This window comes from Salvelinus sp. IW2-2015, linkage group LG18, assembly GCF_002910315.2.
Source record: "Salvelinus sp. IW2-2015 linkage group LG18, ASM291031v2, whole genome shotgun sequence".
Classification (NCBI taxonomy): Eukaryota; Metazoa; Chordata; class Actinopteri; order Salmoniformes; family Salmonidae; genus Salvelinus; species Salvelinus sp. IW2-2015.
Genome location: NC_036858.1, coordinates 39,470,550 through 39,491,032, shown reverse-complemented (window position 1 = coordinate 39,491,032; position 20,483 = coordinate 39,470,550). Strand labels below are relative to the sequence as shown.

General features: G+C 40.3%; 1 protein-coding gene across 5 annotated transcripts in view; it reads right to left on the bottom strand.

The window, feature by feature from the left end:
• Nucleotides 1-5,182: 5,182 nt before the first annotated feature.
• LOC111978758 (gamma-adducin-like) overlaps nt 5,183-20,483 on the bottom strand; it is a 31,743-nt gene continuing 16,442 nt past the window's right edge. For 3 of the 5 annotated variants that reach the window (XM_024008996.2, XM_024008994.2, XM_024008997.2), the window contains exons 4-15: nt 17,401-17,552; nt 16,515-16,595; nt 15,859-16,008; nt 15,443-15,586; nt 15,072-15,170; nt 13,974-14,147; nt 12,536-12,796; nt 10,536-10,652; nt 10,150-10,239; nt 9,761-9,884; nt 9,452-9,541; nt 5,183-9,221 (exon numbers count right to left, since the gene is read on the bottom strand). In XM_024008996.2, the coding sequence (XP_023864764.1) occupies nt 8,989-9,221; nt 9,452-9,541; nt 9,761-9,884; nt 10,150-10,239; nt 10,536-10,652; nt 12,536-12,796; nt 13,974-14,147; nt 15,072-15,170; nt 15,443-15,586; nt 15,859-16,008; nt 16,515-16,595; nt 17,401-17,552 (1,715 nt within the window). In that variant the 3' untranslated portion in view covers nt 5,183-8,988. The remainder of the gene's footprint in view (nt 9,222-9,451; nt 9,542-9,760; nt 9,885-10,149; nt 10,240-10,535; nt 10,653-12,535; nt 12,797-13,973; nt 14,148-15,071; nt 15,171-15,442; nt 15,587-15,858; nt 16,009-16,514; nt 16,596-17,400; nt 17,553-20,483) is intronic. The other 2 variants (XM_070448480.1, XM_070448481.1) reach the window with 2 other exon arrangements.

The following is a 20,483-nucleotide window of genomic DNA, read 5'->3' as shown; positions in this document are numbered from 1 at the left end:
GCATTTGCATTTGTTTAAGCTGTTTTCTAGTGACATATATTTGTATACATCCATAACAATAAGCTAATGATGCACGATTTTGCCTGGCATAGAAAATGGGCTCACTTGTCAGGAGTGGTTAGCCAACAACACAGCTAACACAATCACTTCAAACTGAAGCTGGAAAGACTGCAAACTAGCAGCACTTTGTTTCGTTTTACCTTTTTTCAATGGACATTTCTTTGTATATATCCATAAAAATTAGGCCAGCTGATTCATGATTTCCACTGGCTGAGAAACGCTGCCTGGCTGCCTCGTCCTGACTCACGACACGTTCATTACTATGGGACAGCTGGAGATCAAATTTGAATATTGAAATTTTGTTGCAAATGTCGGAGAGACAGACACTGCAAGGTTTATACAAATCTCCGCTGTTGAAAACTAAATGTTAGTCTAAAAGAAATGTGCGATAATGGTGGATATAGTGGAAATCATGTTTATAAAGTGCCTGGCTGGGCTGATGAGACAGTGGATTGCGCAATTAGATGGAACAGAGTAAATAGGCATTTTAATGTCATAGATTTAGCCGGTGGTAATTTGTGGAATAGACACTGGCTAGAATGCGGTTTTAACCAATCAGCATGCAGGATTACACCCACCCGTTGTATAATATATAATATCCCACATTCCTTCCACAAGGTTTAGTCACTTTAGCACCCCCTGTTGCTACTTTGAATACATAAACATACCATTTTCTGGAGACAAGCATTCTTTTCGATGTTAACATTTTGTATTTGTATGTTTGACTTACAATAACCTACTTCAATAGACTTGACTTCTGAAAGAGTCAACTCTAAATAAATTAATCCATTGTGTGACCACTTCAAATGAACTATACAATAATCTTTATTGCTCCGTATAAAGCAAGGGTGTCAAACTCATTCCACGGAGGGCCGAGTGTCTGTAGGTTTTTCTTTTCAATTAAGACCTAGACAACCAGATGAAGGGAGTTCCATCCTAATTATTGACCTTAATTCATCAATCAAGTACAAGGGTAGAGCGAAAACCCACAGACACTCGGCCCACCATGGAATGAGTTTGACACGTGATATAAAGGATACCATGAAGTTACCATATTTCATCATCTGATGTGAAAGCCCCAGAGCTATACAATAAAGCTTACCTTGAAATTGAATGAATTTCTAGTTGGACGGTCTATTACTATTGTGCCTTTGATTGATTAAGAAGTCATTTTTTCCTTGGCAGAGAAGGAGGGAGGAGGACAGAGGGTAGAGGGGCTGCCTTTAGGGGGGCAGTCATGCGTGTGAGCCTGTGTTGTGCCTCTGAGACAATGGGTGCAGATGGCTGCCTTACTGCAGATGTGGCCATGGCTGTAACGGACGCCTGGGAGAGAGAACACCCTCCCATGGAGTCTATTTCAGCTGCTTGGCAAGGAGTGATGCACACACACACACACACACACACAAACACACACACATACAAACACACAATTAGAGAAAGAAAGCGAGACAGATGCTCATGTTGAAAGCATATGAGGACTGGGTTTAGGTATCTGTCCATATTACATACTGGGCTCGTGGACAGACTGTCAGCTCTCTGCTTTGACACAGACAGCATAGAAAGCTGACCCATTGTAGGATAGTGTAGAATGTGACCCCAACTGGAGTAATCTGAAAAGCCTGAGGATTATACCAGTCGGCTCAGCTGTCACAGAGGAGGCAAAGTCACACGTTGTGTGTGTGTGTCAGTCAAACCATGTGGCAGCAGTGCCTATGGTTACCCTCAGTAGGGAGTGTATTGCATGTAATGTTCTGAACAGCAAGATTTGTATTCTTAAAGAGGAAGAAAACTGTGGATAATAGGCATGTGCAAATCCGATTTCTGTCTCCAGACATTTTATCATCAGATAGTCACCAAAAATAACATATTATATGATTCAAACATACTGTCTCCTGTTCTGAAGACTGGTACATGAAGTAAAATGTTGTGTAAGAGTGTTCTAAGATATTGTATTTTACTTTGAAGAGTAAGATATTTCCTATATAACCTTATTGTAACATATTGTCTACTCTATATGACTATGTTATTACATACCATGGTGGTCATCTGCTCTGAGATGCTATCTATATCTGTTTGCAGTTAGGTATTATGCAGTTGTGCCTATTGTCAGAACACAATGGTTGTTCGTTACCCTGAGGTCACATCATGCGGTCACTCCACCAGACCAGAGTGTGTCACCTGTTCCTTAAAGCAAGCCCCCACCAACTCCTCCTCTCATTAACACTCATTAACACAGGCAGGAGATGGAAGAGCTGCTGAACACTAAGCTTTGTACTCCACAGACACAGCGAGGGTTCTTGATCAGAAAACCTTAGGAGGTTTATCACCTACTTTTTCTGGTGAGAATAAAACATGAATCATGTAGGCTACTGCTTAATACAGGGTCATCCCAGTCCCAATTATAGTCAGTCGTCTAATGTCACCTCCTGAGAAGAGATGGGGTGGTGGTATGATCGTCTCACATCCCTGACAGGAACACCTGTTGGACGGCAAATCCCCTCTTTGTCTCCACAGCCCTTCTCATTCGATTACCATGGCAACCTCTATTCACAGACAATGGCAATAGACCTACTGAATATTACATTTTATATTTACATATAGAGGGGCTTCACATAGATAGACAATTATCAATCAGGAAGATGCATTGTTTTTAGGTGACACCACCGTTTTTTAGTAGACTACTGTGTAAATACACGTTTTAAAAGAAAGCCTTATTCCCTGTGTGTGGGTGTTTTTAAGGAGAACGCCTGCCAGGATTATTCTACCTGGAGCCTGTTGATAGGAGGATGCAACGTTACAGAATGTTTAGCTCTTAATGTATGGTGTAGAACCTATATGATTTTCTGCCAAGTAGAATAGGCAGCTCTATTCATTAAAATTCAATTAGCCTTGTATTAAATGCATTATGAAGAAAATTGTGTAATGTAGGCTCCATAAATTATGAAACACGGTATGAAGAAAATTGTGTAAGCCTACTGTTGAGTACACGGAAAAAAGGGCCTTTCTGACTACAAGCTCACAAGTATCCCAAAGTATTAAGTGAAAACGAGCATAGAAAACAGCATTGGCATGAATAAAAAAAAAAAAAACGTAAGGCTACTATTTTATTATAAGTATTTCGGTGACAACCTGGTTGATTAACAATATTGGTTTCGTTCGTTTTTTAATATAAATACACGTGGACACAAAAAGCAGCCTAGAACACCATTTCCCAAGATGCATTGCTCCAATAGCTTTCAAAAGACTGATTCGAAGTTTGCCCCTCAGAAAATGATTTTCTATTGAATGACGTCGCACAAAAATGTGTCCTTTTCCCTACGAATTAAGTGGCACAAAATTGTGTGTCTTCACACAAATTAAGGCACACAAAAACGCACGAAATCTGCTGAAATTCTTTCTGTACATATTTGCACGAATTGAGTGTGAGATTGTGATGATGTATGCCATGGGCTCTCCAGCCTTGTTCCTGCAGCTACCCAGTGCCTAATTTGGGAATCCATGTGAAATATGTTCGGGAACATACATAGTAACATGTTTTCTTAACGAAACACATTTCACTAAACTGTTGACAATCCGTCTGCGCGCTCGAGAAAGGAATAAAAAAGAGAGGAGGAGATGGAAACGCATGGTGGTGAGATATTCTGTATAACTACAGGTAATGTGTCACCCAATTCATTATGAAAATACAAAAACAAATCTGTTACTAGGCTATTCAAAATCATATCCAAATCCAATAATTTTAGGCTAACTGTAAGCCGCCCTGCACAATCAATGAACCAACAGCATCGCTAAAGGCTATACGTTCTCCCAAACTCATGGATAGACATTTTGGAGTGTAGCATAAGGTAACCAGTCCATCCAGTATGCATAATAATACAGTCCACACTCAAAGGTTAGACCAATTGTATCAAAGACATCTTAAATCAGTTTTGTTTTATGTTTTTCTGCCATGCATACTATGCGGTAGGCTACATTATGTACTGTATAATGGCACAATCAGAATTTTAATACAGTTTTTTTTTTGGGGGGGGGGGGGGGCTCATAAGCCTATGTATAAGCTAATATGCGTATGGGTGTTTTTAATTAATTGTCACATTAGAAAGCGCTGTTGAGTTAGGCTTTGAAACAACATCCACAACAACCATGTTTTACTTCTTTCTTCAAATTGATCATCACAGTGAGGTGTTTTAAAAGTACGATAGGCCTACTGTTTTGATAAGTGTTTGATGTGATTTTCGGTTAGATTTGCAGACCTGTTAGACCTGTTGGTAGTTAACAAGTTGGGTACTACCAAAGCATGTCCAGAGTGCATAAAAGGATATTACAGTGGAATAGTACTGTGGTCATGACTGCCGCAACAGCCCTATCTGAGACCAGGTTGCTTAATGGGGTGTTGGGCCACCACAACAGCTTCAATGCACCATGGCATAGATTCTACAAGTGTTTGGAACTCTATTGGAGGGTTGTGACACCATTTTTTCATGAGAAATTCCATAATTTTGTGTTTTGTTGATGGTGGTGGAAAACGTTGACTCTGGCGCCGCTCCAGAATCTCCCATAAGTGTACAATTGGTTTGAGATCTGGTTACTAAGACAGCCATGGCATGTGGCAGGGGTATTCAACTCTTACCCTACGAGATTCAGAACCTGCTGGTTCTCTGTTCTACCTGATAATTAATTGCACACACCTGGTGTCCCAAGTCTAAATCAGTCCCTGATTAGAGGAACAATAAAAAAAGCAGTGAAACTGGCTTTGAGGTCCAGAGTTGAGTTTAAGAGCAAAATGGTTTACATCAGTTTCATGCTTATCAAACCATTCAGTGACAACTCGTACCCTGTGGATGGGGCCATAGCCATGTAGCCAAAATAATGGCCTGCCCAGCATTGTTTTACATGACCCTAAACGTGAATGGATGTTAATTGCTTAATTAACTCAGGAACCACACCTGTGTGGAAGCACCTGCTTTCAATATACTTTGTATCCCTCGTTTACTCAAGTGTTTCCATTATTTTGACAGTTACACGTATGTCAATGTTTGTTGCATGATTTAATGACATAAGAATGCAAAAAGATTGTAAGCGACACTGTTTCAATCAACCTTGGTAAAATAATACAATCATGTAAACACACTGTTTTTATTACATATGGTGAAATGTAATCTCATAAGGAATGTAATGAAATGCTATGAAGCTGCTATACAGAGCACACATTACAAAAGCTCAGTCAATATAAAAGCAATTCAAACAAAATAAGCATTAGTAATACAAGTTAACTGGGACTGTGAACATGATATACTGCGTATATTCAATTCAGTTAGCTTGTGATACTTAATTTCTTGTATTTTACCCCCCTTTTTTCTCCTCAATTTCGATCTTGTCTCATCGCTGCAACTCCCCAACGGGCTCGGGAGGCGAGGGTCAAGTCATTTAAAAAAAAAATCCCTTTATTTAACTAGGCAAGTCAGTTAAGAACAAGTTCTTATTTACAATGACGGCCTAGTCCGGCCAAAAATGTACYACGCTGGGCCAATTGTGCGCCGCCTTTTGGGACTACCGATCACAGCCGGTTGTGATACCGCCCGGGATCGAACCCAGGTCTGTAGTGACACCTCTAGCACCGCGATGCAGTGCCTTAGACCGCTGCGCCACTCGGGAGGCCTGCTTGTAATACTTTAACAGAGCATAAACTGACAAGCATCAAAACATACAACATAAATGTTAAAGCAACCGTTGCAAATTAATCAACCTTCATTTCAGTATTGCATTTAAAACTGCTTCACAAAACGTAGTATCTACAAAGAAAACCATGTTTCTCCCTTTGGATCGAAGAAAATCATTCACATTGCTAACTGGAATAAATCCTCGATTTATATCGTCTCTGGATGTTTGACTTTGTCTTCAGTTTAACTCCGGTCCAGAAAACAGCTTTCTATAACATATTGCTATTAATCTGCCGTAAGGCCATACAAATGTAATTTAATGTTTTTGAAAAGTGAGACGAGTGAGCGAACCTTACTAAGCAATCTTAGTTCAACACATAATCAATAAATGTAAGCCTCTTGGGGAGGCAAAAAGAGGCATAGTTCAGCCATAACCTGAGAGGAAGTTGTTTTCTCCATAATCTTGCATTTCTTTCTTAATTTATGGGGAAATGGTAACATTAAACATTTTATTACTTTTGTATGGCCAACTTTCAAATTATCTATCAAAATACTGTCTCAACAAATCTTTAACATACACAACACATTCATATTACATTTTATAGTCTGATATAAGCCTATTTCATATCTTTACATTTGCAATTTAGCATTCAATAGTAATATCCATGCCAAGATATCAGTGAATGCGGTAAAAAAAAAAAGGATTCAGCAGTATTGAGCTCATAGAGATTGGAGATTTTTCAAATCTTCACACTTTCAGTTCATTTTGTCACAATAATGAATAAGTAGCAACCACTAAAATAATCACTGGCATAAATAAAGGTTTCTGCAAAACATGCCCAGCTAAAATTGCCTTCTCTGTCTTACATTGTTAAAAGTATTATGTATAGTACATTTATTATTAAGAAGACATGTAGTGTATATCAAAAAGTTAACCGAATACTGAATAATTATAAACACTACTACAACCCATACTTTAGCCTACTTTTAATCAACTAAAACTAAGACTATTATGAATAGGTCCAGATAAAAACCAACCACACTCCTTAAGGCTTGACCTCATATACAGTTGAAGTCGGAAGTTTACATACACTTTAGCTAAATACATTTAAACTCAGTTTTTCACAATTCCTGACAGTTAAACCTAGTAAAAATGCACTGTCTAAGGTCAGTTAGGATCACCACTTTATTTTAAGAATGTGAAATGTTATTTCTTTCATCACATTCCCAGTGGGGTAGAAGTTTACATACACTCAATTAGTATTTGGTAGCATTGCCTTTAAATTGTTTAACTTGGGTCAAACGTTTAGTCTAGCCTTCCACAAGCTTCCCACAATAAGTTGGGTGAATTTTGGCCCATTCCTCCTGACAGAGCTGGTATAACTGAGTCAGGATTGTAGGCCTCRTTGCTCGCACACGCTTTTTCAGTTCTGCCCACAATCCCCTTCTATAGGTTTGAGGTCAGGGCTTTGTGATGGCCACTCCAATACATTGACTTTATTGTCCTTAAGCCATTTTGCCACAACTTTGGAAGTATGCTTGGGGTCATTGTCCATTTGGAAGACCCATTTGCGACCAAGCTTTAACTTCCTGACTGATGTCTTGATGTTGCTTCAATATATACACATAATTTTCTTTCCTCACGATGCCATCTATTTTGTGAAGTGAACCAGTCCCTCCTGCAGCAAAGCACTCCCACAACATGATGCTGCCACCCCCATGCTTCACGGTTGGGATGGTGGTCTTTGGCTTGCAAGCATCCCCCTTTTCCCCCCAAACATAATGATGGTCATTATGGACAAACAGTTCTATTTTTGTTTATCAGACCAGAGGACATTTCTCCAAAAAGTACGATCTTTGTCCCCATGTGCAGTTGCAAACCGTAGTCTGGCTTTTTTATGGCAGTTTTGGAGCAGTGGCTTCTTCCTTGCTGAGCGGCCTTTCAGGTTATGTCGATATAGGACTCGTTTTACTGTGGATATAGATACTTTTCCTCCAACATCTTCACAAGGTCCTTTGCTGTAGTTCTGGGATTGATTTGCACTTTTCACATCAATGTACGTTAATCTCTAGGAGACAGAACGCGTCTCCTTTCTGAGCGGTATGATGGCTGCGTGGTCGCATGGTGTTTATACTTGCGTACTATATTGTACAGATGAACATGGTACCTTGAGGCGTTTGGAAATTGCTCCCAAGGACGAACCAGACTTGTGGAGGTCTACAAATTTTGATTTTCCCATGATGTCAAGCAAAGAGGCATTGAGTTTGAAGGTAGGCCTTGAAATACATCCACAGGTACACCTCCAATTGAAATACATCCACAGGTACACCTCCAACTTCCTGACTGATGTCTTGAGATGTTGCTTCAATATATCCACATAATTTTCTTTCCTCATGATGTGATCTATTTTGTGAAGTGCACCAGTCCCTCCTGCAGCAAAGCACCCCCACAACATAATGCTGCCACCCCCGTGCTTCACGGTTGGGATGGTGTTCTTCGGCTTGCAAGCCTCCCCCTTTTTCCCGCAAACATAACGATGTTCATTTTGGCCAAACAGTTCTATTTTTGTTTCATCAGACCAGAGGCCTTGAAATTCATCCACATGTACACCTCCAATTGACTAAAATTATGTCAATTAGCCTATCAGAAGCTTCTAAAGGCATGACATAATTTTCTGGAATTTTCCAAGCTGTTTAAAGGCACAGTCAACTTAGTGTATGTAAACTTCTGACCCACTGGAATTGTGATCCAGTGAATTATAAGTGAAATAATCTGTCTGTGAACAATTGTTGGGAAAATTACTTGTGTCATGCACAACGTAGATGATGTTTATATGTCTCACCTTCATCTATGGCCTACTGTTCAATGATGAGCTGAATGGAAAAAGTATCTGACCACAAATACATAGCAGGCAATGTGGTATTTTATCTTTTAAAGAATGAGGTTCTGTATCTGCACAGTATATTATTATTGTTTTTGGATTACAGAATAGCGAATTGGCTATAGTAGATACTAAGAACAATGCAGCTGATATACTACATGTTTAACCCATCATGCATGGAGCCCTATTCATGTGTGGAGCCCTCAGAGGAAGTGATTGAGGAGATTGTAATAACAGGCTTATTGTCACAGTTGCTCCTTCCCAAAAGCTGGAGATCTATTAAGATCTTAGTGACTCATACATTTCCTCTCTAAGGAACACATCTCATCCCATGAGCTCATCTCATACCAAATAAGCTGACCTGTCACTCTTCAGTGTCTCTCCCTCTAGGCCTCAGCCTTCTCCTTTTTTAAATTCATTTTAAGGAAGGAGGGAGTGCGAAACTTATTTTTCTTCTTGGGGGACTTGGTTTGGCTGTCAGGGGTCTTGTCTCCCCCTGATTTCTCTGAGGTTATGGATATTTCAATCGTTTCTGTGGTGCTTATACTGAGCTTGGATACTTTGATGTTTAGTTTCTCTTCCAGTTCTTCCATATAATCTTTCCCATTGGGTATGATCTCTGTTAATGGGAAGAAACCAAGTCAGTGAGGAAAGATGGGGGCTTGTAGAAAAGTGTATAACTGCAGGAAGAATGAAGATTACCATTTTGTCTATAGTGCACCCTCTCCATAACTCCAAAAATTTGAACGAATAAAATGTTTAAGAAGGAATGCCCTGATTTAGGAATTCATCTTCTCATGGAAACTTTATTGGACACACCGGTCTTGCTCCTTTCTTATGAAATACTACCTTTGGCAGGAGACACGAGTGGAGACAGGGACAGTGAGATGGAGGACTCGTCAAATGTTGTCATCTCATCTGTGTCTGTGACATCAGCATCTGCAAGTTCAAGGGTTATCAATAGGGCCTGGAGTTTTCCTGACCATGTGACCTGGCCAGATAAAACATTGGTCCCTAGTCATCACAGATTCAGCAACACAAATACAGTAGCAATACTGTAGATAACAGAGGTGAGAATGAAATGAAATGTTGATGAAGTGAGTGTTCTACATCATGATGACAGTGTTGATATTTGTATGGGATAGGGGAGTATCGTACCATCCAGGCCCAACTGCCTTCGCTCCACAACGCTCTTATACTCTTCTAGCACCTTCTCTGTCAGCTCACTGAAGGGGTTGGGAGGAAGAGAGCTCATCTGCTCCTCATCCTCAATGATAAAGGCCTGAGGGGAGCGAGAGATACAGAACAATGGGGTTAAACTTAACTGCTATACATACTGCTTAGTGACTAATGAGCTCCACAAATGCCCAGTCTTAAACCAATGGGAAGGTCCATACCAGTGAGCTCCAACCCAACTATGTCACCGAACACAATATAAGGATGGACCAACGAAGACCCACATTACAGTCTTCTGATCATGACAGTCATGGAACTCACCACCATATCATGTTAGTGTTGTGTGGTGTGAAGCTGACCCAAGTACTTACTGGTCCTGGTATGGTGTCCACAACGATGCTAGCTAGAAGATGGGACTTTGGTCCTGGAGTCATGTGATCAACAGTGTTCTGTTGCCTTATCTAAAATACAGATTTCCATTACAAATTCTTTTAAGTTCTGTTAAGCGTCCATAAAAATGTATACAAATGCTTTATGACTGATTGGACCATCCAGTTGTCATGCCAGAGGGAGACAGGCTGCATCCTATAGGTCACTGCAATCAACACTCATTTGCTTGGGAGGAGAGTTCAATAGTACCTCCTTTATAATGTGTGTAGCAAATGGTCAAGCTGTTGAACTCAATATGTATCCCAGCCCAATATGTCTGAACATGTCAATAAGGAACATGATTAGAGAACATGATGTTCTAGCTCACCCGGTTCCTCTTCTCCATAACATCAGTGGGGTTTGTATTAAGGGGAACAAACTGGTTGGGGTCCTCGATCTTTATGGAGGTGCCAGTGCCATTGCTGGTCTCTTCAGATTTCATCCACTAAAAGGAAAGATACTGGTTTAATAAAGATATTTCAGTCTGGAGCTCATTAAATCCTTTTTTTCTGAAAGGTGAATTTATTTCCTAGTGTCTGGTGGAACCAGGTTTTCCTCTAGGATTTTGCCTGTGCTTAGCTCCATTCCGTTTATAATTTATCCTGAAAAACTCTCCAGTCCTTAACAATTACAAGCATACCCATAACATGATGCAGCCACCACTATGCTTGAAAATATGGAGAGTGGTACTCAGTAATGTGTTCTATTGGATTTGCCTCAAACAACACTTTGTATTCAAGACAAAAAGATAATTCCTTTGACACATTTTTTTGCTGTATTACTTTAGTGCCTTGTTGCAAACAGAATGCATGTTTGAACTATTTTTATTCTGTACAGGCTTCTTCTTTTCACTCTGTCAATTAGGTTAGTATTGTGGAGTAACTACAATGTTGTTGATCCATCCTCAGTTCTCTTATCACAGCCATTAAATTATTTAACTGTCACCATTGGCCTCATGGTGAAATCCCTGAGCCATTTCCTTCCTCTCCGGCCACTGAGATAGGAAGGATGCCTGTATCTTTGTAGTGACTGGGTGTATTGATACACCATCCAAAGTGTAATTAGTAACTTCATGCTCAAATGGATATTCAATGTATGTTTTTTTGAACCCATCTACCAATAAGTTCAATTTTTTGCAAGGCATTGGTAAACCTCCCTGGTCATTGTGGTTGAATCTGTGTTTGAAATTCATTGCTCGACTGAGGGACCTTACATATAATTGTATATGTGGGGTACAGAGACGAGTTAGTTATTCAAAAATCATGTTAAACACTATTATTGCACACCGAGTGAGTCCATGCAACTTATTATTCAACTTGTTTTTACTCCTGAACTTATTTCAATACTTATTGACTCAAGACATTTCAGTTTTTAATTTCTTATGAATTTGTAAACATTTCTCAAAACATAATTCCACTTTGACATTTATCTGGTATTGTGTGTAGGCCAGTGACCAACAATCTAAATGAAATCCATTTTAAATTCGGCCTGTAACACAACAAAATGGGGGGAAAAAGGGATGTGAATACTTTCTGAAGGCACTATACACTTCCTCAAAATAATCAGAATTTATCCAAGATCACTCGAGAAATGTCCTTAATTTTGACGTTTTTGCAGAGGTCTTAGTCGCAAATGTTTGGTGGAGTATTTCTCAAGTGAAAAAATGTGTATGAAAATGATTAATCTCTCGTTGAATGGCAGCAAACACTTCATTGAATAATACTGTTCAAATAAAATTTGTCACATACGTCAAATACAACAGGTGTAGTAGACCTTACCGTGAAATGCTTACGAGCCCTTAACCAACAATGCAGATTATTTCTTAAGTAAGACAAATTTGCTAAATAAACGAAAGGAAAAATGGTAACACAAAAATAACAATAACGAGGATATATACAAAGGGTACCGGGTCAATGTGCAGGGGTACTGGGTAGTCGAGGTAATGGAGGTAATATGTACATGTAGGTAAGGGTAAAGTGACTATGCATAGATAATAAACAAAGAGTAGCAGCAGCTTGACCAATTGTTGACCAATCACAAAACGAACAAAAATGTCACAAAACGCCTTCATAATATATGCACAAACTATTCCGGGTGGGAAGCATGCGGACACCTTTAGAAGATGTTATGTAGGGAAATATGTTTCATACATGTAGTTATACAAGATTCCACAAGAGGGCAGGCTAACCTACAACATGTGATATTTCATCTCTGCTATAGGAAGACATATTGTCAGGTGGAAGCAATAGAAGTGCAATACTGCATGTACACAATGTAGTCTACCGGTATACAAGGTAGATTGAAGAAGACTGGTTTATAGCAGCTCACCGTGGTCTTGGTTCTGGGGCTACACTCTCCACTGAGTGAGCGTTCAGGCACATTGACCTTCAGGTAGCTGTTGGGAGAGTTGAGCCAGCGCGCCCTCTCCCTCTGCTGTTTCTGCACCAGGAAGTTAAAGGGGTTTCTCTGACCCAGATCACTGTCCTGCAAAGGGACAGTGTAGACCGTGGCAGGAATCTCCACATCATTTTTGGTCCGAATCTTTTCCCTCACTATGGGGTGGTGGTACATATAGCCTGTACGGTAACCCTAGCAACACAGAGAGACAATGTTTCAGTCCACCTGTCAAAATAGATTCCACGAAAACTCGGACACCTGTTATCCATCAACTGGAAAGTCTCTGTTAGTGTTGAGAATGTTTATTAGATTTTCAAGGAAAAGGTTTGTGCAACTTAATTATGCTCAGAACCAATACAAGGTGTTCTCTGTTAAGTGAATGGCCCTCGACAGCATATAAAAACAATCTCCCAAGGACACGTTTTCAAACATTGGTCCTGCAGTTTCCCATCACAAATTTGTAAGATTATTTTCATCTTTAACAATGTGAACATACACTTCATATCAGTGACTAAAGCCTGTGGTTTAAGGGGATCCTAGACCACCCAATGTTTAGCCTCCATTGTTGGAACACTTTGTACAGTACATTTAAACAACACTTTCAGAAGTGCCTGATTTCATAGGGAATAGATTACGCCTGGTAACACAGTGCAGTTGGCAGGGGAACTGTTGTTAGGGACACATCAAAGAAAAGGGGGGACCGCAAACCCCAAACCCAACCATGTTGAGCGGAACCCAGGGAGTGTGTTGCGTTTTCCAGTCAATTAACTCTGAAGGATTGTGTGGTCTGTGCTCTTAACTCCACACAGCATGGCCTGGCATCTGGAATCCATGATGGGGGAGGCGGGCTATGATCACACAGAGCTGTACAAGCTAACACAGCTGTAGCCTACACCAGCCCCAGTCCCCAGCAAGTGGCATGTCATTAGTAGATTCAATAGAGAGATCAGGCTTGCTCATTGTCTGCTGTGCCCACAGAATGTGTCTGGCCCTAGTCATTAGCAGTGTTGTTGAGATAGTATTGTTTAAAGGGGAAGCACTTTGAACATCACACAGTTATCTACAGTGGAGGTTAAACACAGACCCATCGCTAACAAACAGCCTGATAGCTACAGGCTAAGATTAGATGCTCATCTTTGATAAACACGCAACGGTCTTTAATAAGGCACATTGGGACAATAATTGTGCATTTGTTCAAGGAGCTACAGCTGGCCTTGATGATCTCCAATGTTTGATTCACAAGTTAAAAATACTACTTTCCGGTTGGGATTATGATGTCAATATATTCACACACATCCTCAGGATGTGCATGGGAGAGGAAACCCAAAGCATTGTGGGAAAGGTCAGATATAATGGTCAGGTCACCTACCAGGTTGTCCAGCATCCTCATGAGCGACTCAAACTCTGCCTCGCCCACTTTCCACTTGACTTCGCTGTCCACGGTGACCCCAGCAGCAGCCACTCCGTGGGTCAGGGGCTTGAGCCTCTCCCTGTCCAGGAGCACCAGGTTCTCTACTCCTGCAGAGCCCCGCAGAGCACTGACCTGAATGACCACATCAAAAACACATATAGTCAAGGTCAGGAATTTTTCCTGACCATTTGAATTCACCAGGTTAGCCGAATAATGAGTAAAGTCTAAAACTAGCTATTATAGTGAAAATATGAGGTAAAATGTGTCACGAGGCATCACTAGAGTGCAGTAAAGAAAACACAGAGGAATCCCAGACTGACCACACATGGAATGACCTGCTCAATGGAAAAACCAACACTATCCCAGACACATTTTTATTTTACTAGGCACGTCAGTTAAGAACAAATTCTTATTTACAATGGCGGCCTACCCTGGCCAAGCTCTCCCCTAACTCGGATGACGCTGGGCCAATTGCGTGCCGCCCTATGGGACTCCCGATCATGGCCGGTTGTGATACAGCCCGGGATCGAACCAGGGTCTGTAGCAACGCCTCTAGCTCTGAGATGCAGTGCCTTAGACCGCTGCGCCACTCATATGATGATAAGAGAACATATTATCTGTCTGCTCCACATAGAGCTATGAGTTACATGGGGACTCAACCAAGTCCTAGAACACTGAACTCCACCTGGTGCTGTTTGAGAACAGTGGTTTTAATCACACAGAGTATTTGATTTAGCTTTGTTTTAACAGATGTTTGACTTCTTACTTGTTTCTCTCTCACGCAGGGAATGTAACACAATATCATTCAATTGAAAAATGACCAACACCAAGTTTGATTTGTTTCCAAAAACCTGGGACCATTTTTATTCACATGTAATACATGCTGGTGGGTTTAGACCACACACGTTTACTGAGGCAAAGTAAACACAGACATCTTGGATTGCAGCACGCCAACATCCTATTTCCAAGGTAAGAAAAAAGAAATAGCAGTGAACTATTCCATGACCTATACAATAATGTGGTAGAAAAGGTGTGGCTGATGAATTCAAGTGTTACCTGGATTTCACAAGCTTGCTGTGAGTGGTAAATGTAGTGGAACGCCTCCTCAATAGTCTCCCCCAGAGCAACCAGGCCATGGTTCCTCAGAACAAGCACCTGCAACATGATTAAGTGTGGGATAACAACATCTAAAAAGGTCATATGAATGCATAAGTAAATACAAAGACATGAAAGATAAAGCAGTTTAGCAAGTGGATACAACTTCCTGTAATGTGAAAATGCATGTTAAATGCTCTTATACCTGTGTAGAAAGAGCAATTACTACAGTAACAGAACAGTTTGATTAAATGCACTGTGTTCTGTTTCTATGTTTGGCACACACTACAGTGAGCCTGTTGTTGTTAAGGAAACCCATCATTCTGCGTTACCTTGGCAGTGGGCCCTAGGGCTTTCTGGAACTCCACCTTCTCTTCTTGATCATCCAGACAGCCTTGGTAACCGAAGTAGGCAACATCGCCCAGAACCAGAGCCTCTTGGGAAATGGGCAGGATGCCACATTTCATCGAGGACACCTGTGAGTTCAGGATAAAAGCAACCGTGGCTATGCTGTGTCAACAACAACTAACACAAGTTATTTCCGGCTAGTAAAACATCAGACATATAGCAACTATAAACTAGTAACTATAAACTTTAGAAGGAAACAGCACAATTACATTAGGTGCACTTACTGTACATACAATAATGAAACAAAGATGAGATGGTAAATAAACTTTCAGAGGTTGCTCTTAATTCAGTCATGAAGGGACATGGCCACTCATTGAGCTTTAGTTTAAAGTGTACTCACAGCAGCAGTGGCAGAGGTGTGGATGTGTATGATACACCTGACGTCAGGGCGCATGGAATAGACAGCAGCGTGAGGGCTGAAGCCAGAGTGGTCCACCTCCAGGTAGGTGGATCCCTGGTCGACAACATCACCAATCATGTTCACTTTCACCTGGAAACAGACCAGGACGCAATATCTCTAGGTCTACTATGGCAGCAAGATACTGAGTCGGATACAAAGTCACACTAATGTATTGGGTATTATTCCAACTCATTGTGCTGTTACTCACTGTATTCAGTTATTATGATGAAGAGGAATCTAGTTATCCTTCTATTGGGACTTCCATCGATACTGTATTAAGGCATCTACACGCTGACAACAAGCTAGGAAACATCCATTCAACACAATTGTCAATTCTCCTTGACCCCTTGCTGAAGTAGTGAGGCATGTCTCTCAGCACAGCCAGAGGTTGTTTGAGTGGCTGGCTATTGATTATGAGGCCCTGTCAATAGTCTGAACACATATTCTGCACAATTCACACATCTGAATAGGGTTGTTTTGTATTGTTAATGATTGTGTTGTTCACCCACTGGAGATGAGCACAAACTGTTATTTTCTAGGGTAGTTCTAAGCCATGAGTATCTGGAATATGAAAACGCATGGACCATTATACCTACCAGACTGCCAGCCGTCACTTCAGTGAAAGAGAGCCCTTGTGGGATGATAAGAACATGGTCTTGTTCTTTGCTAACCCGGACCTGTACAAGGAAAAGGAAAACGTATATAACAAGCAAATGTCAAAAGGCATGCATTGCCAAGAGCAACATTGTACCAGCTATATAATTTGCAACTGCATATAGACAATTATCCAGATAAAAATTTCTAGACTATTTATACTTTAACAATGCTTGCCAATTGCAAAAATAGAATGTGTATTGGGTGACTGAGAACTCCATGTGTCATTTTGACATGCCTACAGTAATCAAAATTCATACTGTGCTTATGAGTCTAGTGGTTAGGGCGTTGGGCCAGTAATCAAGAGGTTGCTGGATCGAATCCCCAAGCTGACAAGGTAAAAATCTGTTCTGCCCCTGAGCAAGGCAGTTAACCCACTGTTCCCCAGGCGCCGAAGACGTGGATGTCGATTAAGGCAGCCCCCCGCTCCTCTCTGATTCAGAGACTTTATACTTTATAAAGGGCATTCAACAATACTGAACCCTAATCTTTTACAACCACTTCAACAGTGACTGTTGGTTTATAAAGAGACAGTGCTGCCTCCATCACCTCAAAGCCATAGGAGACAACCGTTATGTTTACATTTCCTAACAGTTTCAGTAAACATTCCTAGTGTTTTTAAAACACTACTATAGTATAAATACTATAGTATTCACTGTAGTATACTGTAGCCCCCCCCGCACCTCTCTGATTCAGAGGGGTTGGGTTAAATGCGGAAGACACATTTCAGTTGAATGCATTCAGTTGTACAACTGACTAGGAATCCCCCTTTCCCTAATGCTACATTAAGTTGGTATAATACGTTTTTTTAATGTGGGTTCTACTCACAGTAATGTATGAGCTGGTGAAATGGGCCCAGCTGAAAAGGTCCACCAGTCTGTAGACACTGGCTAGCTTACAGCGACACTGTTTCTCCCCTTTGGTAAAGGATGGAGACTCTACCCCATAGAGGTCATTGACTGGGGCGACCATCCCTGGGCCTGGAGAGAAAACGCATTGCATTCATGGTGAACTATTGTGACCGAGAGCACAGTCACTGACACCCTACAGCCTTCGTGACAAGCACCACAAATTTCTAAACGGCCATCTTTGTTAAAACTAAACAAGCTAAACCATTCATAATACTTCAGAGATATAACATTTATGAATGTTCATGAAACAAGAGCTTTCTTTATGTTCATGTTGCATTATAACATGGTCAATGGAATTAGCTTTCTCTTTCTCCATGACTACTCATTCAACATGAACAGCTCTTAAAATGTTCGGCCTCTCTCTTTTCAAGTTCCTCTAACAATATTTAGCTCAAACGATTGCTATAAAAAAATGACTTTCTCATTAAATCACTACATCACAGCATCCCTTGCTTAACTTTTGGATCATAATAGTGGCTGTTCTCAGAACTTCTCATGAGTTCTGAGTAGTATATCTTTTTTGACTTTATACTTTATAAAGGGCATTCAACAATACTGAACCCTAATCTTTTACAACCACTTCAACAGTGACTGTTGGTTTATAAAGAGACAGTGCTGCCTCCATCACCTCAAAGCCATAGGAGACAACCGTTATGTTTACATTTCCTAACAGTTTCAGTAAACATTCCTWGTGTTTTTAAAATACTATACTATGGTATAAATACTATAGTATTCACTGTAGTGTTTTTACGGACTAAAGTCAGCAAAAACACTACAGGCAATACTGTAGTATTTACTGTTGTATACTGTAGTATTTACAGTTAAAGATGCACTATGCAGAAATGGCTCTGGTTGTTAAAATTCTAATAGTTTGCCAAATTTCACTTTATGTGACAAAACAAGCAAGTATAGTGTAGAGAATCACTGTACCATCTAAACCGCTGTGAAATATATTTTCCATAACCAAAAATATTGTATTTTCACATGTTTGAAGCCGGGGGTTAAAAACTGAAAGTAAATAAGGCAAAAACTAAACTTAAGACCGGGAAGCATAAATATAGCGCACATAGAACAGATCTACCACTTCTTAGACTTGCTTTTAATGAGTGACAGATCTATTAATACATTTCTATGTGGATTTGGTCAAGTTGCTCAAAAAGTTGCATATTGCAGCTTTAACAATAGTATACAGTATATTCTGAAAATATTCAGACGCCTTGACTTTTTACTGCCTAATTCTAAAATGGATTAAATTAGGTATTTTCCTCATCAATCGACACACAATACCCCATAATGTCATAGCAAAAACAGTTTTTTTGATTTATGTAAATTTATCAAATAAAAACTGAAATATTACATTTACATAAGTATTCAGACCCTTTACTCAGTACTTTGTTGAAGCACCTTTGGCAGCGATTACAGCCTTGAGTCTTCGTGGGTATGACGCTACAATCTTGGCACACCAGTATTTGGGGAGTTTCTCCCATTCTTCTCTGAAGATCCTCTCAAACTCTGTCAGGTTGGATGGGGAGCATCGCTGCACAGCTATTTTCAGGTCTCTACAGAGATGTTCGGGTTCAATTCTGGGCTCTGGCTGGGCCACTCGGACATTCAGAGACTTGTCCTGAAGCCACTCCAGCGTTGTCTTGACTGTGTGCTTAGGGTCGTTGTCCTATTGGAAGGTGAACCTTCTCCCCAMACTGAGGTCCTGAGCGCTCTGGAGCAGGTTTTCATCAAGGATCTCTCTGTACTTTGCTACGTTCATCTTTCCCTTGATCCTGACTAGAGGTCGACCGATTAATCGGCATGGCCGATAAATTAGGGCCAATTTCAAGTTTTCATAACAATCGGTAATCAGCCTTTTTGGACGCCGATTATGGCTGATTACATTGCAATCCACGAGGAAACTGCYTGGCAGGCTGATCACCTGRTAAGCGAGTGCAGCAAGGAGCCAAGGTAAGTTGCTAGCTAGCATTAAACTTATCTTATAAAAAACAATCAATCAATCTTCACATAATCACTAGTTAACTACACATGGTTGATGATATTACTAGGTTAACTAGCTTGTCCTGCGTTGCATATAATCAATGCGGTGGCTGTTAATTTATCATCGAATCACAGCCTACTTCAACTTCACCAAATGGGTGATAATTTAACATTGACGAAAAAAAGCACAATCTTTGCACAAATGTACCTAACCATAAACATCAATGCCTTTCTTAAATTAATACACAGAAGTATATATTTTTAAACCTGCATATTTTGTTAAAAGAAATGCATGTTAGCAGGCAATATTAATTAGGGAAATTTGTGTCACTTCTCTTGTGTTCAGTGCAAGCAGAGTCAGGGTATATGCAACAGTTTGGGCCGGCAGGCTCGTTGCGAACTAATTTCCCAGAATTTTACATAATTATGACATAACATTGAAGGTTGTGTAATGTAACAGCAATATTTAGACTTAGGGTTGCCACCCGTCCGATAAAATACGGAACGGTTCTGTATTTCACTGAAAGAATAAACGTTTTGTTTTCAAAATTATAGTTTCCGGATTTTACCATATTAATGACCAAAGGCTCGTATTTCTGTGTTTATTATATGATAATTAAGTCTATGATTTGATGTTTGATAGAGCAGTCTGACTGAGCAGTGGTAGGCAGCAGCAGGTTCGTAAGCATTCATTCAAACTTTACTGATTTTGCCAGCAGCTCTTAGCAATGCTTGAAGCACAGCGCTGTTTGACTTCAAGCCTATCAACTCCTGAAATTAGGTTGGCAATAGTAAAGTACCGATTAGAACATCCAATAGTCAAAAGGTATATGAAATACAAAATGGTATAGAGAGAAATAGTCGACGAGTAATAATTCCTGTAATAACTACAACCTAAAACTTCCTAACTGGGAATATTGAAGAACTGGGAATATTGAACCACCAGCTTTCATATGTTCTGAGCAAGGAACTTAAACGTTAGCTTTTTTTTACATGGCACATATTGCACTTTTA